Source organism: Eublepharis macularius, chromosome 9, assembly GCF_028583425.1.
Source record: "Eublepharis macularius isolate TG4126 chromosome 9, MPM_Emac_v1.0, whole genome shotgun sequence".
NCBI lineage: Eukaryota > Metazoa > Chordata > Lepidosauria > Squamata > Eublepharidae > Eublepharis > Eublepharis macularius.
Genome location: NC_072798.1, coordinates 85,841,411 through 85,860,372, shown reverse-complemented (window position 1 = coordinate 85,860,372; position 18,962 = coordinate 85,841,411). Strand labels below are relative to the sequence as shown.

At 42.7% G+C, this 18,962-nt stretch overlaps 1 protein-coding gene across 1 annotated transcript in view; it reads left to right on the top strand.

Annotated features, from left to right (window-relative positions):
- MOV10L1 (Mov10 like RISC complex RNA helicase 1) overlaps positions 1-18,962 on the top strand; it is a 44,961-nt gene that overhangs the window by 218 nt on the left and 25,781 nt on the right. The window contains exons 2-8 of the mRNA XM_054987789.1: positions 3,175-3,334; positions 5,478-5,590; positions 9,296-9,486; positions 11,621-11,761; positions 13,684-13,820; positions 13,941-14,079; positions 15,302-15,496. Coding sequence (XP_054843764.1) covers positions 3,175-3,334; positions 5,478-5,590; positions 9,296-9,486; positions 11,621-11,761; positions 13,684-13,820; positions 13,941-14,079; positions 15,302-15,496 — 1,076 coding nt within the window. The remainder of the gene's footprint in view (positions 1-3,174; positions 3,335-5,477; positions 5,591-9,295; positions 9,487-11,620; positions 11,762-13,683; positions 13,821-13,940; positions 14,080-15,301; positions 15,497-18,962) is intronic.

Genomic DNA, 18,962 nt, shown 5'->3' with positions numbered 1-18,962 from the left:
TGTTGGCATATCAGATTGCAAACACAAAGGTTTTCTATATGTATGGTCTGTTCAGGAGTAATATTCTATAGAAAAATCATTTATTCATTCATTTATATTATTTATAGTCCATCTTTCCTACTGGGACTCGAGGCAGGTTACACAGAGTAAGTCCATACAATCAACATCCAATAAAATAATGCAATAAGATATATATTGTAGTGGAATCAACCAGAAATCTGAAAACAACTGAAGCAAAACATAAGAAATTTACGTAGGAGGGTTCTCCTTATGGCAGCAGGCAGCATGAGCTATACATGCTAGCATAGACCATAATCCTTTAACCTTAACCCAAGTATTTTTCTAGAACATTCTGTGCAGTACAATCCTATTAGCTTTGTAGGAAAAGCCCTTTCGAATAAGATAGCTTTGCATAGTTTGCAGAAAGCCTAAAGAGTGGGAATCTTTCTGCACTCATCAGGCAGGCCATTCCATAAGGTGGGGACCACAATAAAGAAAGTATGTGTACAGGCAGTTGTTGGTTTTGCCTATTTGCAGATCGGCACTTGCAGAAGACCCTGCTCAAATGAGCAAAGCTGTTGGGATGAAGCATAGGGAGGGAGGTGATCCTGCAGATATGAGGGACCCAGGCCGTGAAGGGCTTTTATGTGAAAGCCAGTACCTTAAATTGAGCCTGGTAACTGATGAGCAGCCAATAGAGTGAGTGCAGAATGGGTGTAATATGCACGCTTTGTCTAACTCCTGATAATAGCCGAGGCGTGGTGTTTTGTACCAACTATGGTCTCTGTGTTGATTTTGGGAGGAGACAAACATAAAGTGCATTACAATGATCTAGCCTTAATGTTACTGTGGCATGGATCCAGGTGGCCAGATCGGCTGGATTTTCTGGGCAAGACTGAGTTGGAAGAAAGTATTTTTTGCAGCTGCATTAACTTGCTTCTCAAGCAGTAATGTTGGATCTGTTACATCCCCAAGGCTCTTAACTGAGTCAGTGAGGGTTAGCTGAACTCCATCAGGAGTGGGGAGCATGTCTTTCAGGATCTTCACTTTCCCAGTCAGCATTACCTCATTCATTTAAGGGTTTAGTGTCACCTATAAAGCCCTATGCAGACTGGGAGCAGCGTATCTGCTGGACTGCCTCTCCCTATATGTGCCCCAGAGGATGCTCCGATCAGGTGATAAACAACTATTAGTGGCCCCTGGCCCCAGGGAGGCCCAACTAGCCTTTTCAGTCCTGGCTCCAACCTGATTGAATGCTCTGTCCAATGAGACCAGGGCCTGGCAGGATTTGTTATCTTTCCACCGGGCCTGTAAGACAGAGCTGTTCCACCAAGCGTATGGTTGAGGCTGAGCTGGGCCCCCACTGGCCGAATAAAGAAGAACGGATCCCTCCCTGCTTGAGGCGTCCACCGTCTAACTTTTTAAGTAACTTTTTAAGTGACGGTTAGGTGGCAGATTGATTATTTCTGTGCTGCTTTCTTGTACCATTTTTAATATTTATATTGTACTGTTTGATATTGTTGTTTTAAATCGTTAAATGCAAGTTTTATTGTAATGTTTTTATGGAATGTAATCCACCCTGAGCCTGCCGGTGCAGGGAGGGCGGAATAGAAATCGAAACAAATAAAATAAAAATAATTTATTCACTCTTAGCCAATTAACCATAGCAGTCAGGCAGCAGTTCAAGACATCTACCCCATTACCAGGTGATTTGGATAAGGTTATGTAGAGCTGGAAATCATCAGCGTATTGATGACAACTGTGAAACATTTGTCCCAAGAACTTTACATAGAGCATGGGAGATTGGATTGCACCCTGTGGAACCCCACAAGATAGGTTCCACACTGATAACTGGCCTACAATTGAGTTCAATCCATAAGGAATTATTTGAACTAATTTAATGCACATTTCATACTACCTATTTCTACCTCCAAGCGCCTCAACAAGACAGGATGGTCCGTGAATGTATCAAAGACTGCAGATAAATCCAATAGGAGGAGCAAAGAGGCATGGCCTTTGTCTACATTCAGAGGTCATCAGTTAAAACTAGCAGAGCTGTCTCTGTCCCATATCCTGGACTGAAACCAGATTGAAAGGGGTCTAGAGTAGCTGAGTTATCTGAGAAGGTCTGGAATTGGTCTGCTACTGCTGTCTCAGTCACTTTGCCCAGGAAAGGCAGATAGATTAGAGACTGGGAAATAATTGGTTGCATCATGTTTCAGTTGGATAGACTTTTTTTAGCAGTGGGTGGGTGATCGCCTGTTTGGCTGATGGAAGATGCCCTGAGTTAGTGATCAATTTAAAATAGGTATTAAGGGCTCATTGATGTGGTCGGCACATATTTTAGCAGCCAGGATGGGCAAGAATACAGGCAGAAGTAGTGGCCTTCACAGATCCCAGGATCATGTCTACGTCTATCACTGAATCGGAGTCAAAAAGGTCTCTAAATAGACCAGGCCATGTATTTGGTGTTTCTAGTGGTGGACCTATGTTACAACAGACATCCAGATCGGAGCATATTCTTGATGTTTTATCAGCAAAAAAACTTTGCAAAGTATCACAGCTAGTTGTCTGTTCCTGAGAAGATGAAGTTCAGATCTAGGCGTCAGCAGATGCTGAGCTATCTTGAATAACTGAGATGGTCATGAACTACCTGGTGCACAAGTAGTAATAACATTTCTTTGCCATGTTCACTGCAGCTTCATGAGTCTTCATCTTGGCCATCACTCCCCTTTCTGTTCAAAGAGCTGATCCAGATTGTGCCACGTGTGGGATTTCTTCCTGATGCAGCAATAGAAAACTTATGGTTCCTGAAGATGGATTGGATTTGGTGTGTGTGTGGGAGGGGTTGTATTAAAGGAGATAGTATGTTCAAATAAAGTCAGTATAGTTTGATTCAGTTTTTAGTTTCTCCCGAAAATGAAGCTGGTGGGTGGTAGATTTGTTTACCAAGCTGATTTTTCTGTGCTCATAGTTAAAGATCTAGTTACATTTTAAAAAAAAACAAATCTGGAGACAGCTCCATCTGAACAGATACTCCTCAGAGCCATAGAAGTACATTGAAAAATGGATGTTCTTTAGCCATGTCTAGCTTATTAATGGTCTGGAACAAAGTGTTCTTGCATATGAATATTTCCTGTGGAAAAGTGTGGCTTTTGTTTATTTTTTTTTCAGGTTGAAGCTGTCTCAGATAAATGGGAAGGTGGTAGCTGCGTGCTTCATCTTGGTGTGGACTCTGAACTAAAAACATTAATTGGAACTGTAACATCTGTTACCGCATGCGGTGGCTACATCAATCAAACAACATCCTTTTCCTTGAAGGATGTTCTTGAAAGTAATTTTTTAATTCTTCTTAAGATTTTTTTAGATGTTAAATAACACTAAAAGCTAGTCCTTGAGATGCCTCTTATAGTCCTCCCCACCTCCCCCATGAGCATTCTGTAATCCTAACTGATACAAACATCTCTATAAGCTGATCATCTTAACTGGCACCACCCCTGAGGAGTGCATAAATTAAACTAATAGACATCTAGACAGGGCAGTAGTCTTTATTTCACACCACTAACCACAGCCTGATAGCCCCATGGAGCTGCAAAGTCCTGAATGGGGGGCACTAAGTAAGGGCAGACTGGGAGGCAAAAACAGCACTGGAAAGGGGTCCCACTTCCTGGAGGAGGCACAGGTTTGCCGTGGTGGCTTACACCTGCCCATATTGCATGGGCTGGGGATCAGTAGCTTGTGGCACTGGGCTAGGGGCTGCCTCCAGGCTGTCACTCCACCAAGACTCTTCCAGGTGGCCTTATGGCCAGTCTGCCCCTTGGGCAGTCTTTCAGTATTATAAATCTGGACTTCTCCAGAGACTACCTCTATAAAATCTGCCAAAATATCTGTTGGGGTGGTATGTCAAACAGCAAACCAGAAGAATTGCTAATCTGTATTTGGAGCCTAACAAAAGGGTCAGCCAGTGAAGGCCAAACCCTTCTCTGCATTGGGTATGTATGAAAGAACTGTACAGAAAAAAATTATTGCCACAACCTAACATACCCCAATATAATGTGACTGGTGGTCAGAATACCCATTTGTTGTATGATTATGATGATCTACGTGCGTTGTGACCAAAAGTTGCAAGGGGTATTTTAAAAATGGTTCTAGATAATTCTACCACAAGTGTATGAACTTCCATATGAAAAAGAATTTATCCTCCAGATCATTTATACGTTGCCGTTCTACCAAAAGTATATGGAATATTTTAAAACTATAACATTTTTTAAAAGAGAAATTAATGGGTTTGCAAGGAGTCCTTTTCATCTGTGTCCAACCCTGTAGGATCAGGGAGACAACGCTAGCAGATGTCCTCAACCCAGCACTCAGGTGGTTCTGCTGGTGCTGCAGATGCGGTATCTTTAACATGGTGCATCTAGCCCCTCCCTCAGAGGTAGTTAATGAACGGCACCGGGGGGGGGGTGTAGCTTCTGTTCTTCCAAGCTACAGTCTTGAGAATAACCCTAGTGCTGCCATAGGAGAAGGCAAACAAAGCAGAAAGATCCCCCCACAGATGCTCTGCTGCTGCCAGAAGAGGTGTTTATATGTGCAGCCCAATAACATCTCCTTGACATAACTTCTGTAGCTTTGTGATGTTTTGTTCATTGTTTTCTTTAAAAATGTACAAATGAGGCAGCTAATGATCCATGAATAAACGCCAGTATATTAAACACAGCAGTTAAAATCACACAAAGTTACAGCCAATTTCTTCCATTCTTCAGATTGCTGATACAGCATTGCAGTCCAGCAAAAGGGCAATTAATTTCTGTTTGGATTATATGAGTTTGTGGTTTTATTCTGTCCCCTCATTGATAAATCGGTAAAATGTTCATATACACAAATTCCAAGGGAGAATCACCTGAAAAAATTAATTCTAACGTTGACAATGCTAGACTTGTCTAATACTGTATTGACAATACCATCCCTTCATTGTTGTTAATTTGAGGAAATAACAGATCTTTGGAAATGGAACCTAAACCAGGACCTAAAACTGAGCCCAGAAACGAACAGGAAGCCAGTGAAGTAAAATGAGCATAACATGTATGTTATGCTCATGGCAAACCCAGACTAGATAATAAATAGGCTGAAAATGTTTTGTACTAATTGAAGGTTCCAAGTTAACTTCTGAGCAGCCCCCCCTCCCCCCTTGAGTGTTACATAAGAGAAGATGTTGATCTCTGAAATGCGTATGATGTGTTAGATGTGATAAAATATGTATGGACTTTTGACACGTGTAGCATATTTCTTTTTGCTGTTTTGAAACTGTATTCCAAGGTCAGGTGGCATATCAAAATTAGTCCAAGTTCTGATGTAACAATTAGGTATTGATCTTGATTTTTGTCTTGTTTTCATAGCATGCTTTGACAAAGCTGACTCACACTCTTAATCCTAGTCTCTGCAAACCTTTCATAATTTGTGCTGATTTTACTTTTAAGACTATGAACCTTACAAAGGTGACTGGGTGCAAGCTGAATATTTTATTAACCCAGCAACTTGCAGCAGTGAAGCCATTTCTGTAAAGCCCTTGAGATATAAGAGAATTGACAAGGTAAGCATATCATCTGGTTTAGTTGAGGGAGGATGTGGTTACACATATTTTCTCAAATATTGTAATGTGAGGACGATAGGTAACTGGAAAAATTTTAGTTCTAAGCTGATAGCTGGTGCTAGAGCAAAACTTCCAAAATTGAGTTACACAAGGGTATATCACCATAACATGAAGAAACATGGGCCCCCAGACTTACCTAGAGGGACTCGGTTGCAGGCCTCATGGGAAGGTGAGCTAGGGGCACGTGGCATCCACCATGTTGTGTGCTTGACTGGGCACTGAGGGGTGGGGAAAGGGCAGCAGACCTGGGAGGCATGGTTTTCTCCCACGGCCGCCACTAGACTTTGTAGGGGGGAGACTGGTCCCTGCCTCTCAGCACATGGCCGACATCCCACCCAGCCCTCCCTTTAGTCACAACTTTGCAGTGGAGTCGGTAGTTTGAGCATGGGCACTGATCCATTTGGGGGGAAACTGGGCCCATGGGCTCAGTCTCCCTATTATGAGGATCCCCTTAAGGGGGTCTGGTGAGTGATGCATGGCAGGTGCATGCCCATCTTAGGGTCTGTCAGGTCCGCCTCACTCCCAGGTGGCAGGGAATCCACACTGGGGTGTACACCCACATGGTATCTCACTAACTTGTCATCCCATGGTTCCTCCCCCCAGCTGGGGTCTGAAGAGGCATGGGGGTCATCGGTCGCCGAGCGGGTCAGCCGATGCTCAAATCTGCCCTGTGCTGCGCCGGTGCTCTGTGAGCTGTAAATCAATAAAGTCTTCTTTTTCAACTCCATCACTGTTGTCTGATATGTGTTTTTGTCACCTTGCCATCTCTAGCTCTCCTTCCCCCTCAGCGCTGGCCTGTAAATTTAGTTGTCGTAGCTTTCCTCTAGGCATTCTGACAGCTTTCGTTTTTTGAGAGTACTAAAGGCTTCTGTAGTGGGAAATGCTCATCATCCCACACAAAGCTATGATTGCCAGCGTTCCTTCTAGGAAGCCATGGCAATAGTCAGTTTTGTATTTACACTTCAGTGTTCAAATGCTTTTCCAACCTAAGTGCCTGGCAGTTTTCCCTAAAGGGACATGGCATTTCTTAATTGGATGCCTCTTTGGAGGTTACTGAGCACTTAGATGCATAGTGAGAACTTGTCCAAGATTACTCCCATTTTGATTGCCGATGAGGAAGTGTGGTAATGTTCAAGCAGACCCTTGGTCATATTACAGTGATTTGAAATGTTATTCCATATATTAGCATTGGAGTGACAGGTACCAGTGCCCCAGAATCTTTTAAACTAACCAATATTTAGTAAATTTAATATTTAGTATAACTTTATTAATTTATAGGAGATGGCAAATTAACTATGCCGATCTAACATTTGACAGCTGAAAACACAAAAGTACAGTAGTACGCTTATCCTCCTGTGTAGTGGTCTTACAATAGCGACAGCATTCAGATGTTGCAAGATAATAGAGGTTCATCTGTGAGAGGTATAAACACAGCTTTGTTGCCATGCTTGCTTGCTTGCTCTTCTCATATGTGGAGCATGATTTCAAGCTTCTGGGTTTAGGAATTCTTGAATTGAACTCTAGTTTGCCCGTGTTCCTGCACAACTAAAGTACATAATTTGGTTTGTGGTGAAGAAATAAACTTCAGTTCCCCTAGATGCCAATAATCAGACGTTTTAGCAGTTTGTTTATTTATAGTCCACCCTCACTGAATCTCACGGTGGATTATACAGTGTAATTCAATACAATCAGTAGCAGGGACATTCAATAAATGATATAATATGGTATAGACTGCATTCAGATGGAGATCATCCACTAAAGCCACCAGAGCCATCTCTGTTACCTAGACAGGCCTGAAATCAGACTGAAAAGGATCCAAAGTACAAGAGTTATCCCAAAAGACCTGTAGTTGGTCTGCTACTGGCTTCTCAATCACGTTGCCCAGAAAGTGCAAATTGGAGACAGGGTAGCAATTGGCCACATCATATTTGACTAGGGATGTTTTTTTACGTAACAGAAGGATAACCGCCTGTTTGAGTAATCAGGGGAAGGAGCCTTGAGTTAATAACTGGTTTATGATAGACATCAAAGGCTCATTTATGCATTATTTACATAATTTTAGTATCCAAGATGAGCAAGGATTAGTGCACGTAGCAGCCTTCACAGATTCCAGAAACCTGTCTGTATCCGTCATTGCAACTAGGTCAAATGGTCCATAAGTGGACCAGACAGTATATGAAGTATTTCTTCCACCTTTCCTAAATTACAGCTGACATCCTGATCAGCGCCTATGCTTGCTCATTTGCAAGCAAAGAACTTTGCAAATATGTCACAGTTAATTATCTGTTTCTGAGACAGTAATGCTTTGGATTTAGGAGTCAGAAGGTGTTAGGATACCTTAAATAGTTGGTATGGTTGTGAACCTGCTGATGCAATGCAGAGAAATAATGTTTCTTTGCTGCCATCTCTGCCACGTCATTGGTTTTCCAGTGGGCTCTGTAGCATACTGTATCTGATTCAGTGCAAATTTTCTGCCAGTGTCTTTCCAGATGTCTTCCAGCCTTCTTTAGATCGCTCAGCTCAGTGGTAAACCACTGGGCTGTCTTCCACCCCAAAAGGTGGGAGAATTTGATGAGGAGCAATCTGGTCAGTGGCTTCAATGAGCTTCAGATGCAGCTCTCACTGTAGCCTGAAAAGGAATTCTAAAATCACTCAGATTTTGGAATCCAGAAGGATCCTTGAGCCTCTGTGGGTGGATTTTGCAGCTTGTCAGGGCAATATTCACCCTTCATTAAATAATGATCGGGCCATAGTCATCCTGAATCTTCAATCTCAGGACCTTAAATATTGAAGTCACCCAGAACTAGGTACCCATAGCACTATATCAGAGAGCCTATCTGCCAACTCAAAAAAGTGTGCTTACTGGGAAATGAGGCAGCCAATAGACAAAGTACCTAATCCTTATTTCCCAGAGTGGGAAGCATACAGTCAATGCCAGCTGTAGTTCATAATTGGAATCTGCAGAAGAGCTTGAGTCAAGGATTGTCAAACCAGGACGTGTTTGGGTGAATTTTGTGGTTGATTGGAGGGCAGGTGGGAAGCAGAATGAGCACAGTGGTAAGCCGAGTTCATGCTGATCATGACAAGCCTGGTTTGTTGTGACGTCTGAAATAGAGACGGGCATGAAATGAAATACGAACCAAAGTTCATGACAAGTCAGGCCAGTTTGTGGTTTGCGAACCAGCGGTTCATCAGAGTCAATTTCTGACGAACCGCCACAAACTTTAGGCTGGTTCTTTTGGTTCATCACTGCAGACAGCCTGGCACCGATCAGTCAGTTTCCTAGGCAACAAGGGATGGACTTCCTGCAGACCTTCTGTTGGCTTGGAAGTGTCGATTTGCTGACCTGGATGTGACGTTTTCATGAACCAAACGAACTGGTTCGTGAACCGGGGCAGGTTCATGAAAGATCGTGGTTTGTGAAATGCGACGAACTGCACGGTTTGGTTTTTTTCTGGTTAGTGCCCATCTCTAGTCTGAATGCAGCCAAGATTCTTTTTGTTTAAAGAGTAATTGGACAGTCTGAGATACTGTTCTCTCCAGTAACCTCAGCATTAAGTACGCATTAAGTAATTTTAAGGGAAATATTGCTTTTTGTTCTGAATAGTTTTTTATTGTATCTAATGGCAACTGCTATTGTTGCAGGTTCAGATTTCCAGTTTTTGTGGAAGAATCGGTGTGGTAGATGACAATGTGTTTTTCACTCTGGATTCATTGATACTTCCTGATGGTTATATGCCCCGTAGACATGATCTGGTCAGTGTGGTTGTGGTGGAGAGTAACCAGTCATGTTATACTTGGAGAGCGCTTTGCATGGCTCCATCAGACAAAAATGGGTAATTCTGATTTCATGTCAAATCTTCTGGTTTCTGCCTGAAAAGTTCCTTGTCCATGAGAAAACAAGTATGCTAATAAGTATCAGCTGCCAGTGAGGACTATGATTTCTTAGTTTTTTTCTGAACAGCATAATATGGTAACAATTGGTCTGTAAAGCTGTCTTTGTACTGTTGAAAACATTATCTTGTTAAAGTAGTAAATCTTTTGCGTTCTTGAAACATGTATAAATCTCTTGCCAGAAGTGCAAGTTCTCTTGCCCATGCCAAGTGTTTTAATGCGTCAGGGAAACATCATATGCCTCTGCTCTCTTGTGTAGATTATTGCTTTCAGGCTTGCACTGTTTACTGCCACTGCAAATTCCATTTCCCTAGTCAAGGATTGTTTGATTTGAGGGAGTACATGTTTCCATAAAACATTAAGCAAAATAAGAATTACAGCAACATTAACTAATACAAGATTTTAGGGTTGTGGTGGTGCTTTCTGTCCCGAATTCTGGCAGGAGCATTAACACACTTTTTTGTAGTAGTATAGTAACAACAGACTTAGCAGCTGTATATTAATGTAGACTTGCAAATAAATTCACAAAAGTTACTACCATACCTAAAATGTTGTTGCATCCTAAGATTGAATCAATACACTGAGAAACCACTTTTAAATTCGCAGATAATGGGCAAGAATATCATGGTCATAGATCCAGAGGAGTTAGCCATGGTAGTCTGCAGTCACAAAATAGTATATAGTCCAGTAGCACCTTTAAAACCAGCCAACTTTATTGTAGCATAAGCTTTTGAAAGCTACAGCTCTCTTCGTCAGATGCATGGAGGGTATGAAGAAACTGGCCAGAGATATATAGATGTTGAGGGGAGGAGGGAAAGGGTGCAGGGAATAAGGGTCATGTAAATAAGTTTATAAAAGAGGTGGAATGCACAATCCAGTCCTGGTGTGACCCCTCCCCTCCATGGCAGAATCTGAATAGAATGCCTGAAGGCAGTTACTTTTGGTAATGAGATAACCATTAATAGTCTCTATTCAATCCAAGTTTGACTCAAGAATATCATGTATACTGGAAAGCACACACCCCCTCGCCAACCCAGACATACACAATATTGGATTGCATGACAGCGAGTCAATTAAACACGCACGCCTTTTTTGCCCAAACTGGCAGAGGAATGCTTTCACTTACTGAAGTTCAAAACACACACGATGTTCCATAAGGCTTTTTTAGAAAGTATATTTCAAGTGCATGTAGTCCCAAATGTGGATTGAGCTCAGGAAATGGAGTTTAGTACTAATGCTCTGTGCAGATTCACCTAGTAATACAGCCCACTCGTTAATCTTAGAAACTTACTAGTGCTGGTGCTCCTAGTAAATTTTAAAGCCAAAAAAAAAAAATCGGGGATGGGTTGGAGAAAAAGTGTAAGTCTTATTATACACTTTTTTTTTTGCTACCCATCCCCAGTGGCTTTTTAAATTTGTTTAAAAATTTACTCGGAGCACCAGTCAGATGCTGTGCTGGTTTGGACGGATTAATTTTTCGGAGGGCTGCATGTCTATGACGTCTGGTTTAAAAGACTGAGGAAGACTGAGATGGCTTTCATCTCATTCAGTTTAACCAACTCTTGTTCAGCTAAAAAACAAACAAACCCATGCACTCTATTTCTAAAATTACGCATGAGTAGTGTTACACTGTTGAAATAGCAACAACAACACTTATGTAATAAAAGCTTTCATGAGCTTGAGCCCACTGTTAAATGCATGAAGTGACAACCCAGACAGCAAGACTTTACACAGAGAGAAAGTTTGTGACACATCTATGCCAAGTTATACGGAGATCATTCATAGCCGCTGTGGTTCATAAGAATACCACCGTATTAGTCTTCAAGGTACATTCTTCTACACTTTTTTTCTATTTATTAGTTCAGAAGGAGGAATAAAAGCTTGTTTCTAATCAATATTTGTCACTTTAAGAATATTGAAAGTTTTGTCAACTTAATTTGATACATAAGAAAACTACTGGAGGTGTATTTTGGCTATTAATGTACATGTACTTCTTAGAAACATCTTTGCATTCTATGAAATATCATAAATTGTGTCTTGTGATGCAATAGAGATTCTAATTATGTCTTCTTGCAGGACATTTTCAGGCAATGGAGCAAACTTTAATGAGCCATATGAAAACTTATTGAAGGACAAAGGAGGACTTATGGTATCGAAACTGACAGACTTTGGAACGCTCAGACTGGGCGAGATGAAAAGCATGGAAATCTGGATTGAGTAAATTGCTTGCTCTTCTGACTGTCTAGATTTTTTCCTCTTAACTATCCGAAGTCACATTTAACTGCTAAAACATAATGCATTTTTCCTAATAGTGAACTTGTACTGTGGGTAATCTATATTTTAGGAAAGTGATATTCTAAAGTGAAACTGACAGTATACTTTTGCCAATAACTGCTGCACAAATATGCATCCTGATGTTTGTTTGTGAGTGTGTATGAGAAAAGATAACAGAAGTGAGTTCTCACTCAAGCAAGCTCACGGAACAAATATTAGGTGCCGGTGGACTTTGGTTTTAGATTGACCTAAAGAAACTTACATCACCAAGAGAGCCAATTAGAATGACTGGTTTAAATCAGTGTTCCAAATATTATTTAGACACATTATATTTAGCCGTAGTCAAGTAGCTGGTTACATTTTCAAGTTAACATAAATCTAGTAATACTGAATTTCATGGTGAATGGGTGGATGTGGCTATACCTATACTATTACTTGAGCCTTCTTTCCATTATTTTCTCCCCACCCAGTCAGAAAAGATAGTTGCAGGTTCCATAGAATATAGGGGAGTGATGAAGATGACTTGTCTTCTTTTGCTGTCCAGTCATATGACAGTTCTGTCAAAAGATTGGACAGCAACTCTCCCTAGTGTGCAATGTCATTGGTCTTTGAGAGTCACCTCCTTCCCCCTCCCTCTCTCCTTGGATGGGAAAATAAATGAAAAAAGGAGAGAAACCAAGTCATGCTTTCAGAGTGAAGAGTTCTGTTAGGTGGGTTCTGCTGGGACTCTCCAGTTCTGTTGGACTTCATTAATTCTTTGGGGGGAGCTTTGGGTCAGTGGTTGCTCTTCTTTGGGTAAGCCCTCTTTATCCTGGAGAAAGCATGCAATCCTCCCCCATAAGCTATATTGGAAAGTGGTTGGGAGGACCTTGTTCACAGGCCCCTAGAATCACATCCTTTGATCCCAATTCACTTGAAATTTGAAGGGTCTTTAAAGGACAGGCAGCTCTTACTAACTTGAAGTTTTGGTGTATTTTGCTTTAAAAACAGACCTTCAGCCCCCAGAAAGATTCCCCTTAGAGAATAATGGACCTAGTTAATTTTGAATATATTCAGAAATAACTGGGAAGCCAATACTGGTACATCCGAGAATCCTGGATTTGATTGGGATTCATCCTGAATATATCTGAAAAATACCAATAAGATATTTTCAGGTATATATTCAGCCAAATATACCAAATTGCAGACCCCTACTCCTTACACTAAAAACAAGATACGTTCTAGCTCTTGGGGTGATCTGTCTCTGTTAAAGCATGGTAGTTTAGTCATCAGCTCATGTATGAAACATTCCAAAAATGTTGGCTTCCTTTTTTTTTAAATCAATATATCTTTATTAAAAAAATTATAACAATAAACTATTAAACTATATACAATCATGAATTTGCAGTCATACAAGAAGTTAATACTAAAATCTGTTAATAAATACATACATCAAAATTAATAAACACATAACATGTCATAATAAGTAACAATTGAGTGCATTTTAAAGCAGTTGAGAGGGTTATATCTGAGCATCTATCTGAACAAATATAAGAAGAAAGTACTTGTAAATTCTAACATATTAAATTGACAGATTACTTATATATTTGCATATGTATGAAAGAGTTTAAGACCAGGTAAGGAACTATTATTGATGGCTGGAAACAAATATGGGGCTTGCTATGACTAAATTCTTCCTAGCACATTAAATTCAATGAGATTCTTGTACAGTGTGTTTGTGTATTTAATTTTAATTGAGCTAACTCAAACACCTGTTGTAAAGAACGGACTAAAATGATTGGGGGGAGGGGAATGATTATCTGCTATTTTGAAACAGATTTTTTTTCTTTCAAACCAACATTAGATCTCAATGTTTCCTTTTTTAGGAATAAAGGACAAGCAGCACACTGTTTAATTAGCTGCAAATTAGGTGGCTGGGAAAAAGAGAAACAGTTTTGTCTTCAAATATCAGGAGAATGCCACCAGAATTCTTCAGAATCTCTAACATCAGTTATTACACCAAGTAAATATACATGAGCATCTTAAATAACCTTATGACCATGTCCCTTCTGCTTCTAAAGAAGCCCCTGCATGTCAGACTTGGTGTAATTACAATGGCTTAATCAGACCTATCTTTCTGTAGAAATTGGAGACCAGATGGTTGGAAAATCTGAAAAACTAAATGATGAAAAAGAAAATATAGAAGAAAAAACAGTGCCCAGTACAGAGATCTCTCTGCCTCCTGGTACAAAGACTTGTGTAGTGATTTTATGTACAGGAAAGTAAGTGCCTTGTGTATTAATATAAACATTTTTGCAAAGTAAGTAGATTATGATCTGTTGTGAGGGTGGCCAGCACTCAAACTGCTAAACAGAGTTTGAGTGGAACGTGCACACAGAAGACACAATTGTGCAAATCCCCAGTTTGATACAGTTTTAGTGATTAATGCCAGACTAAAATTGCCTAGTTAGCAATCGATTTCCTTAGGGAAATAGCTGCTACACAGGAGGAAACTCTCTCATGCACTTCTGTGTGCACACACTCACTGCTGAATTACTGTCCGTAAACAGCTGAAAGTGCCACAGAAGACTCAGACTGTGATATTCAAACCCTTAATTTAAAACCAATTTAGAATCCTGGCTTATTTGGAGCAAACGATTCCAAATCGCTAAGGTTACTTGCATTTGGACAATGTAAGTGGAACTTTGATCAAGTCATAAATTGTTTAGCCAAACTCTGTGTGCTTAGAGAAAAAGTGTGTGTTTAGGGTGGGGGTAGGGGCATAAGCAAGCGCAGTAACAAGCTGTTTTCATGCCCAGTTGGACTTCAGTTGCAACTTGTAACATCTGGCTAGAGCCGTATTCACTTTGCATAACAGTTGAGATAGTTGGTCCCCAGACAGCTTACATGAATTTAACAAGTACAGATAATCAGTTTTTTAAAAAATGGGTTTGAAGGGTTTCTTACTGAGATCTGGTCCAGATATAAGCGAAAGCCTCCTAGTTGCTCCTGCGTTTGCTGGCCTTGGCAATGTCAGGCCCGTGGAATAGCATTTACTTAAGGCTTTATTTGAACATATACACCTGGGCTGATTAATCGGAGAGACTTGCGTGCCTCCCAGTCCGAGGGGGGCGGAAAGCTGCATCAAACTGTTCTCTTGAGGGGTAGCTAAGAAATAGCCTAAATCAAACATTTCAGTCTCTGTCAGCTTCCACTGACAAGACTTATGACTAGCCCAAAGCACACCCTTTTGCAGCCAGTAGTGGCTTGGTACGTTTTTTGTAAATCTCAAATGGCCAGGTACAAACCTGCACTCATTGTGCTCCTGTGCTGTACCTAGTCCTTACTGTATTCTCCAGACTTGCTCTTATAAAACATTGCTCAAGTACTCTGTACATGCGTTTCTTGCTGATGTCTTTTTTTTGTCATGGGATTAAAGCTCTCCCTTGTAGATCTTGTATAGGCCTTTAATGACAGCCTTACCTTTATTTTATTCCCTTAAAGAAACCCTGGCCGTTGCAAAGAACTTCTGTTGCTCTGTTTTTCTGACTGCATTATTGGGCGCTACATTGAAGCAACTATAGTAACTGAGGAAGAGTTGCAAATAGCAGCCACTGAGCCGTTTTGCCGAAGAAAACCTCAGATTGCTCCAGCAATCCAGCACACAAAGGCAATTGTTGCTTTACCAGAAGTAAAAAGGTAATATAAACTGCATCTTTAAGAAGTTACAACATGTTTTTTTTTAAAATAAGGTATTACTGAACCTAGTGGAATTTGTATCCTTGTTTTTAAAAAGTCACACATATTTTGCTTTCGATACTGAGATGAAATGACGGCTCCCAGACTCATCCGGGAGCTCAAGTTGCGGGCGATGCAGGGGAGGCGAGCAGGGAGATGGCATGGTCGCCACCATGTAGTGGAGGGGCGGGGAGTGACCAGGGGCCAGGTGAGCATGCCCAGGCAGATCCGATGCGGGCCCCTGGTCTGAGCAGCTGGCCCACGCCCCTCGGCACTTGGCTCGTGGTGGCCCGCAAGTCGCGGCGGCGGAGGGGCAGGCCGGGCAAGCCTCGCCGGCGAGTGCACCTCGCGAGGCGAGCGGGCCACGCAGGCCTCAGCGGTAGCGGGCTGTACAAAGCGGCGAGCGAGGGTTTGGCGGCGGCAGCGCGACTCCCCGTCACGAGGCAGCTGCAGGGGGCCTGCACTGGCAGCGGGACGGTGGCATGGAGGCCGCGCGAGCCGGCGATGGCGAGAGGGCCGAGGGCTGCACGAGGCAGCTGCAAGTAGCGTGCGCGGGCGGGGAGGCGGCGGCATGGAGACTGCGCGAGGCAGAGGTGGCGGCAACAAGAAGGCCACGCGCTGCACGAGGCCGTATCGAGGCGCAGCAGAAAGAATGTGCAAGGCGGCGGCGGTGGCAAGAGAGAGAGGGCCATGCGAGGGCGGAGAGGTGACTGAGGCAGGGCTGCTGCGATGAGAAGAGTGTGTGAACCCCTGCGTCAGCGGAGGGGTTCTGGTAGGGCCGGGCGCTTCACCCTCGCGTGGAGCCCTGGCGGTGAGCGTGGAAGCTGAGGCCAGGCAGGGTAGCCTCAGGCATGGGCCTCTGCAGCCTGCTCTGTGCAGGTTGGCTGTAGCCGTGTGAGAACCTCCACAAGTGCGGGCCCTGGATGAGGACTAGGGACGGAGGAACAGGCTGGGCTACATGGGCATATGGGGGTGGCTTGGCTTCAGACCACCACGAGCCCCAGGGAAAGTGAGTTTGTCTGAAACCAGCTTGCAGTAACAAAACAAGCAAATCAATGACATGGTTTTTGTTGCTGGTTTGAGTGCACTCACAGCTTTGAGCTCAGAAGACCAATTCTGTGTCTTCCCATTTGCCTGGCAATAGTTGGCCCCGTAGGAGAACATCACAGTTGGTTACAAGCTGCTGGGAACAATATCAGGAGAATTGATGTGGAGCTAGGTTCCACTGGCAAGTACAGAGTTAATAACTGGTTCGGCATGCCTGCCTCGCCTCCTCCCCAGCCTCTAAGGAAGGCATTAACAAAAGGAAAAGGCTATTTGAATACTTTGGAGTCATTCATTGCTGAGTAGCAGCCATTGGCTTTATTGCAGTGAGGCTTTATTCTAAAGATGGTACAGCCAGTTCCTGGTTAGTAAATGAAGATCTCCTGGTATTACAACTGATCTCCAGAGGGCAGGGTCAGTTCCCTAGGAAAATCAATGCTTCTTGGCTATAGGGTGTGGTACCTTGCCCAGCCCTAGCTCTCATAGAGCTCAGTGTGTCACATATTTCATATACATTGTTGCAGTAATTATGACACTAGTCACACTAGAGAGATCAGGCACTTATGCACAGGCAGAAAGAGAGCTTTACGTCCCAGACTATTGAGGCTGGAAAACTGTGGTTCCCAGGGGAGGATAGATGCACTCAGACTGCTTTGGCAAGATGGGTGGCTGTGTTAGTCTCTGTAGCGGGGAAAGAGCAGGAGTCCAGTGGCACCCACTGGCAAAATTTGTGGTAAGGTACGAGCTTGGGTAAGCCACAGTTCACTTCTTCAGATTCAGTGATGTGAGTTAAAACTGTAACCAGCATTTTGAAGGGGTTTAATTCTCAAGCTCACCAACTGGGTGGCAGGCAGTTCAGCATTTATTAAAGTTATTAATCTGCAGTCATGCTGACCAGGAATTGAAACAAGCATAATATATTTTGTTAAAGTAGGTTGCTTGTCAGGGAATTCAGTTTTTAAACTGCAGAGATAAAAGGCAGGCATACTGCACGGATAAAATGAAATAGACGGCCAGGGCACTTAAACCTTTAGCTTCCAGCATGTGAGTTGGAGAGTGCTGCACAGTGGAGGGAGTTCCGAGTTAAACGACAAACAGACAAACCCCAGAGTACCCTGGAATGATTTTGTCGGGGCCAAGGTGCTGCTGAACTTAGGTTTTAAATTTGCAGTATCAGATTAGTATCTCTGTCCCTCTGTTATGAAGTGTTCGCTTAAAATTTCTGGCATGGTTTCAATACCAGATTTAGGTCGCTGGCTAGAAAAGAGATTCCAAGTCGGATAGCTGCTTAAGATGTTCAATGCAGACACCTTGAGCTACTGTTTTGTTCCCTGTCTACACTAACTGCCAGCCAGGACGAGTGCAGGTGGCTATGTTCACAAGCGATCATCTTGTACTGTTGTGCGGGGGACTCATTGCAGAGCTACCATTTTAGTGTCTTAGGCTAGGCATGAGCCCATGCCTGGTGACATTGTGCAAGGTGGGCCCCTTCTAGGGCACCTACTGCCACATTCCCACACAGGGGAAGGGATTATAGTTTCGCCAACACACATTTCCATCATTTCTCTGCAAATTACACAGTGATACGGTCTCTCTCTGTTCCTTACTTCACGGTATAATACCCTGAACAAGTGGAACACATTCAGTGCTGTGTAGTTGCTGCACGTTGATTAACTCAGTTTTCCTCAGCTTGCATTGTGGGGTTCTGGGTTTGCGAAGGTGGCCAGTGATGGCACATCGCAAGCTCTCCAAACCATGGCTGGAAGGGCGGATTCTTCCTCATAATTGGACACAGCATTTTCTTGCCTCTGTGTAAAATGGAACAATGGAATAGCATGTCCCATACCCCCCTCTCTTTTTAGGGCTTCAGCGTTAGGCGCTTCTGTGCTCTGCTTTCCATAGGAGCGCATAACACTAGTAGTGAGCTCATGCCTTTGCCTTAATTCTGTTTTGCGGACATATTCCCGGCAGAACAGGCACAAAACTGTAGTCAGATGTTCGGAACATGAACACTAGGTTCCCGTTCCAGCAAGCCTCCTGGAAGGCGCTTGCCTTGGTGCGTTGTTTGTAATATACATATAAATAAATAAAATGAAGGATGGGAGATCACACATTGGCAGGGAGTTTTCTGCCACTATATTCGCTCCCCTCCTTGCAGTTCCAGTTTTCATCATTCTCTGAGCACAGGTAAATACTTTCCTGCTTGCTTTTCTCTCACCTCCAAGTCTCCTTGGAGGATCAGTCAAAGGGAAGATAGACAGATAGTCATAGAGACATGTAGATATAGATATTCAGTTGCAGCATGCATTAAATTATTTACTTTTGAAATGGGATATCACTGCTGTGAAATGCTCTTGGGGGTCTGGAACAATTTGACGCTGTT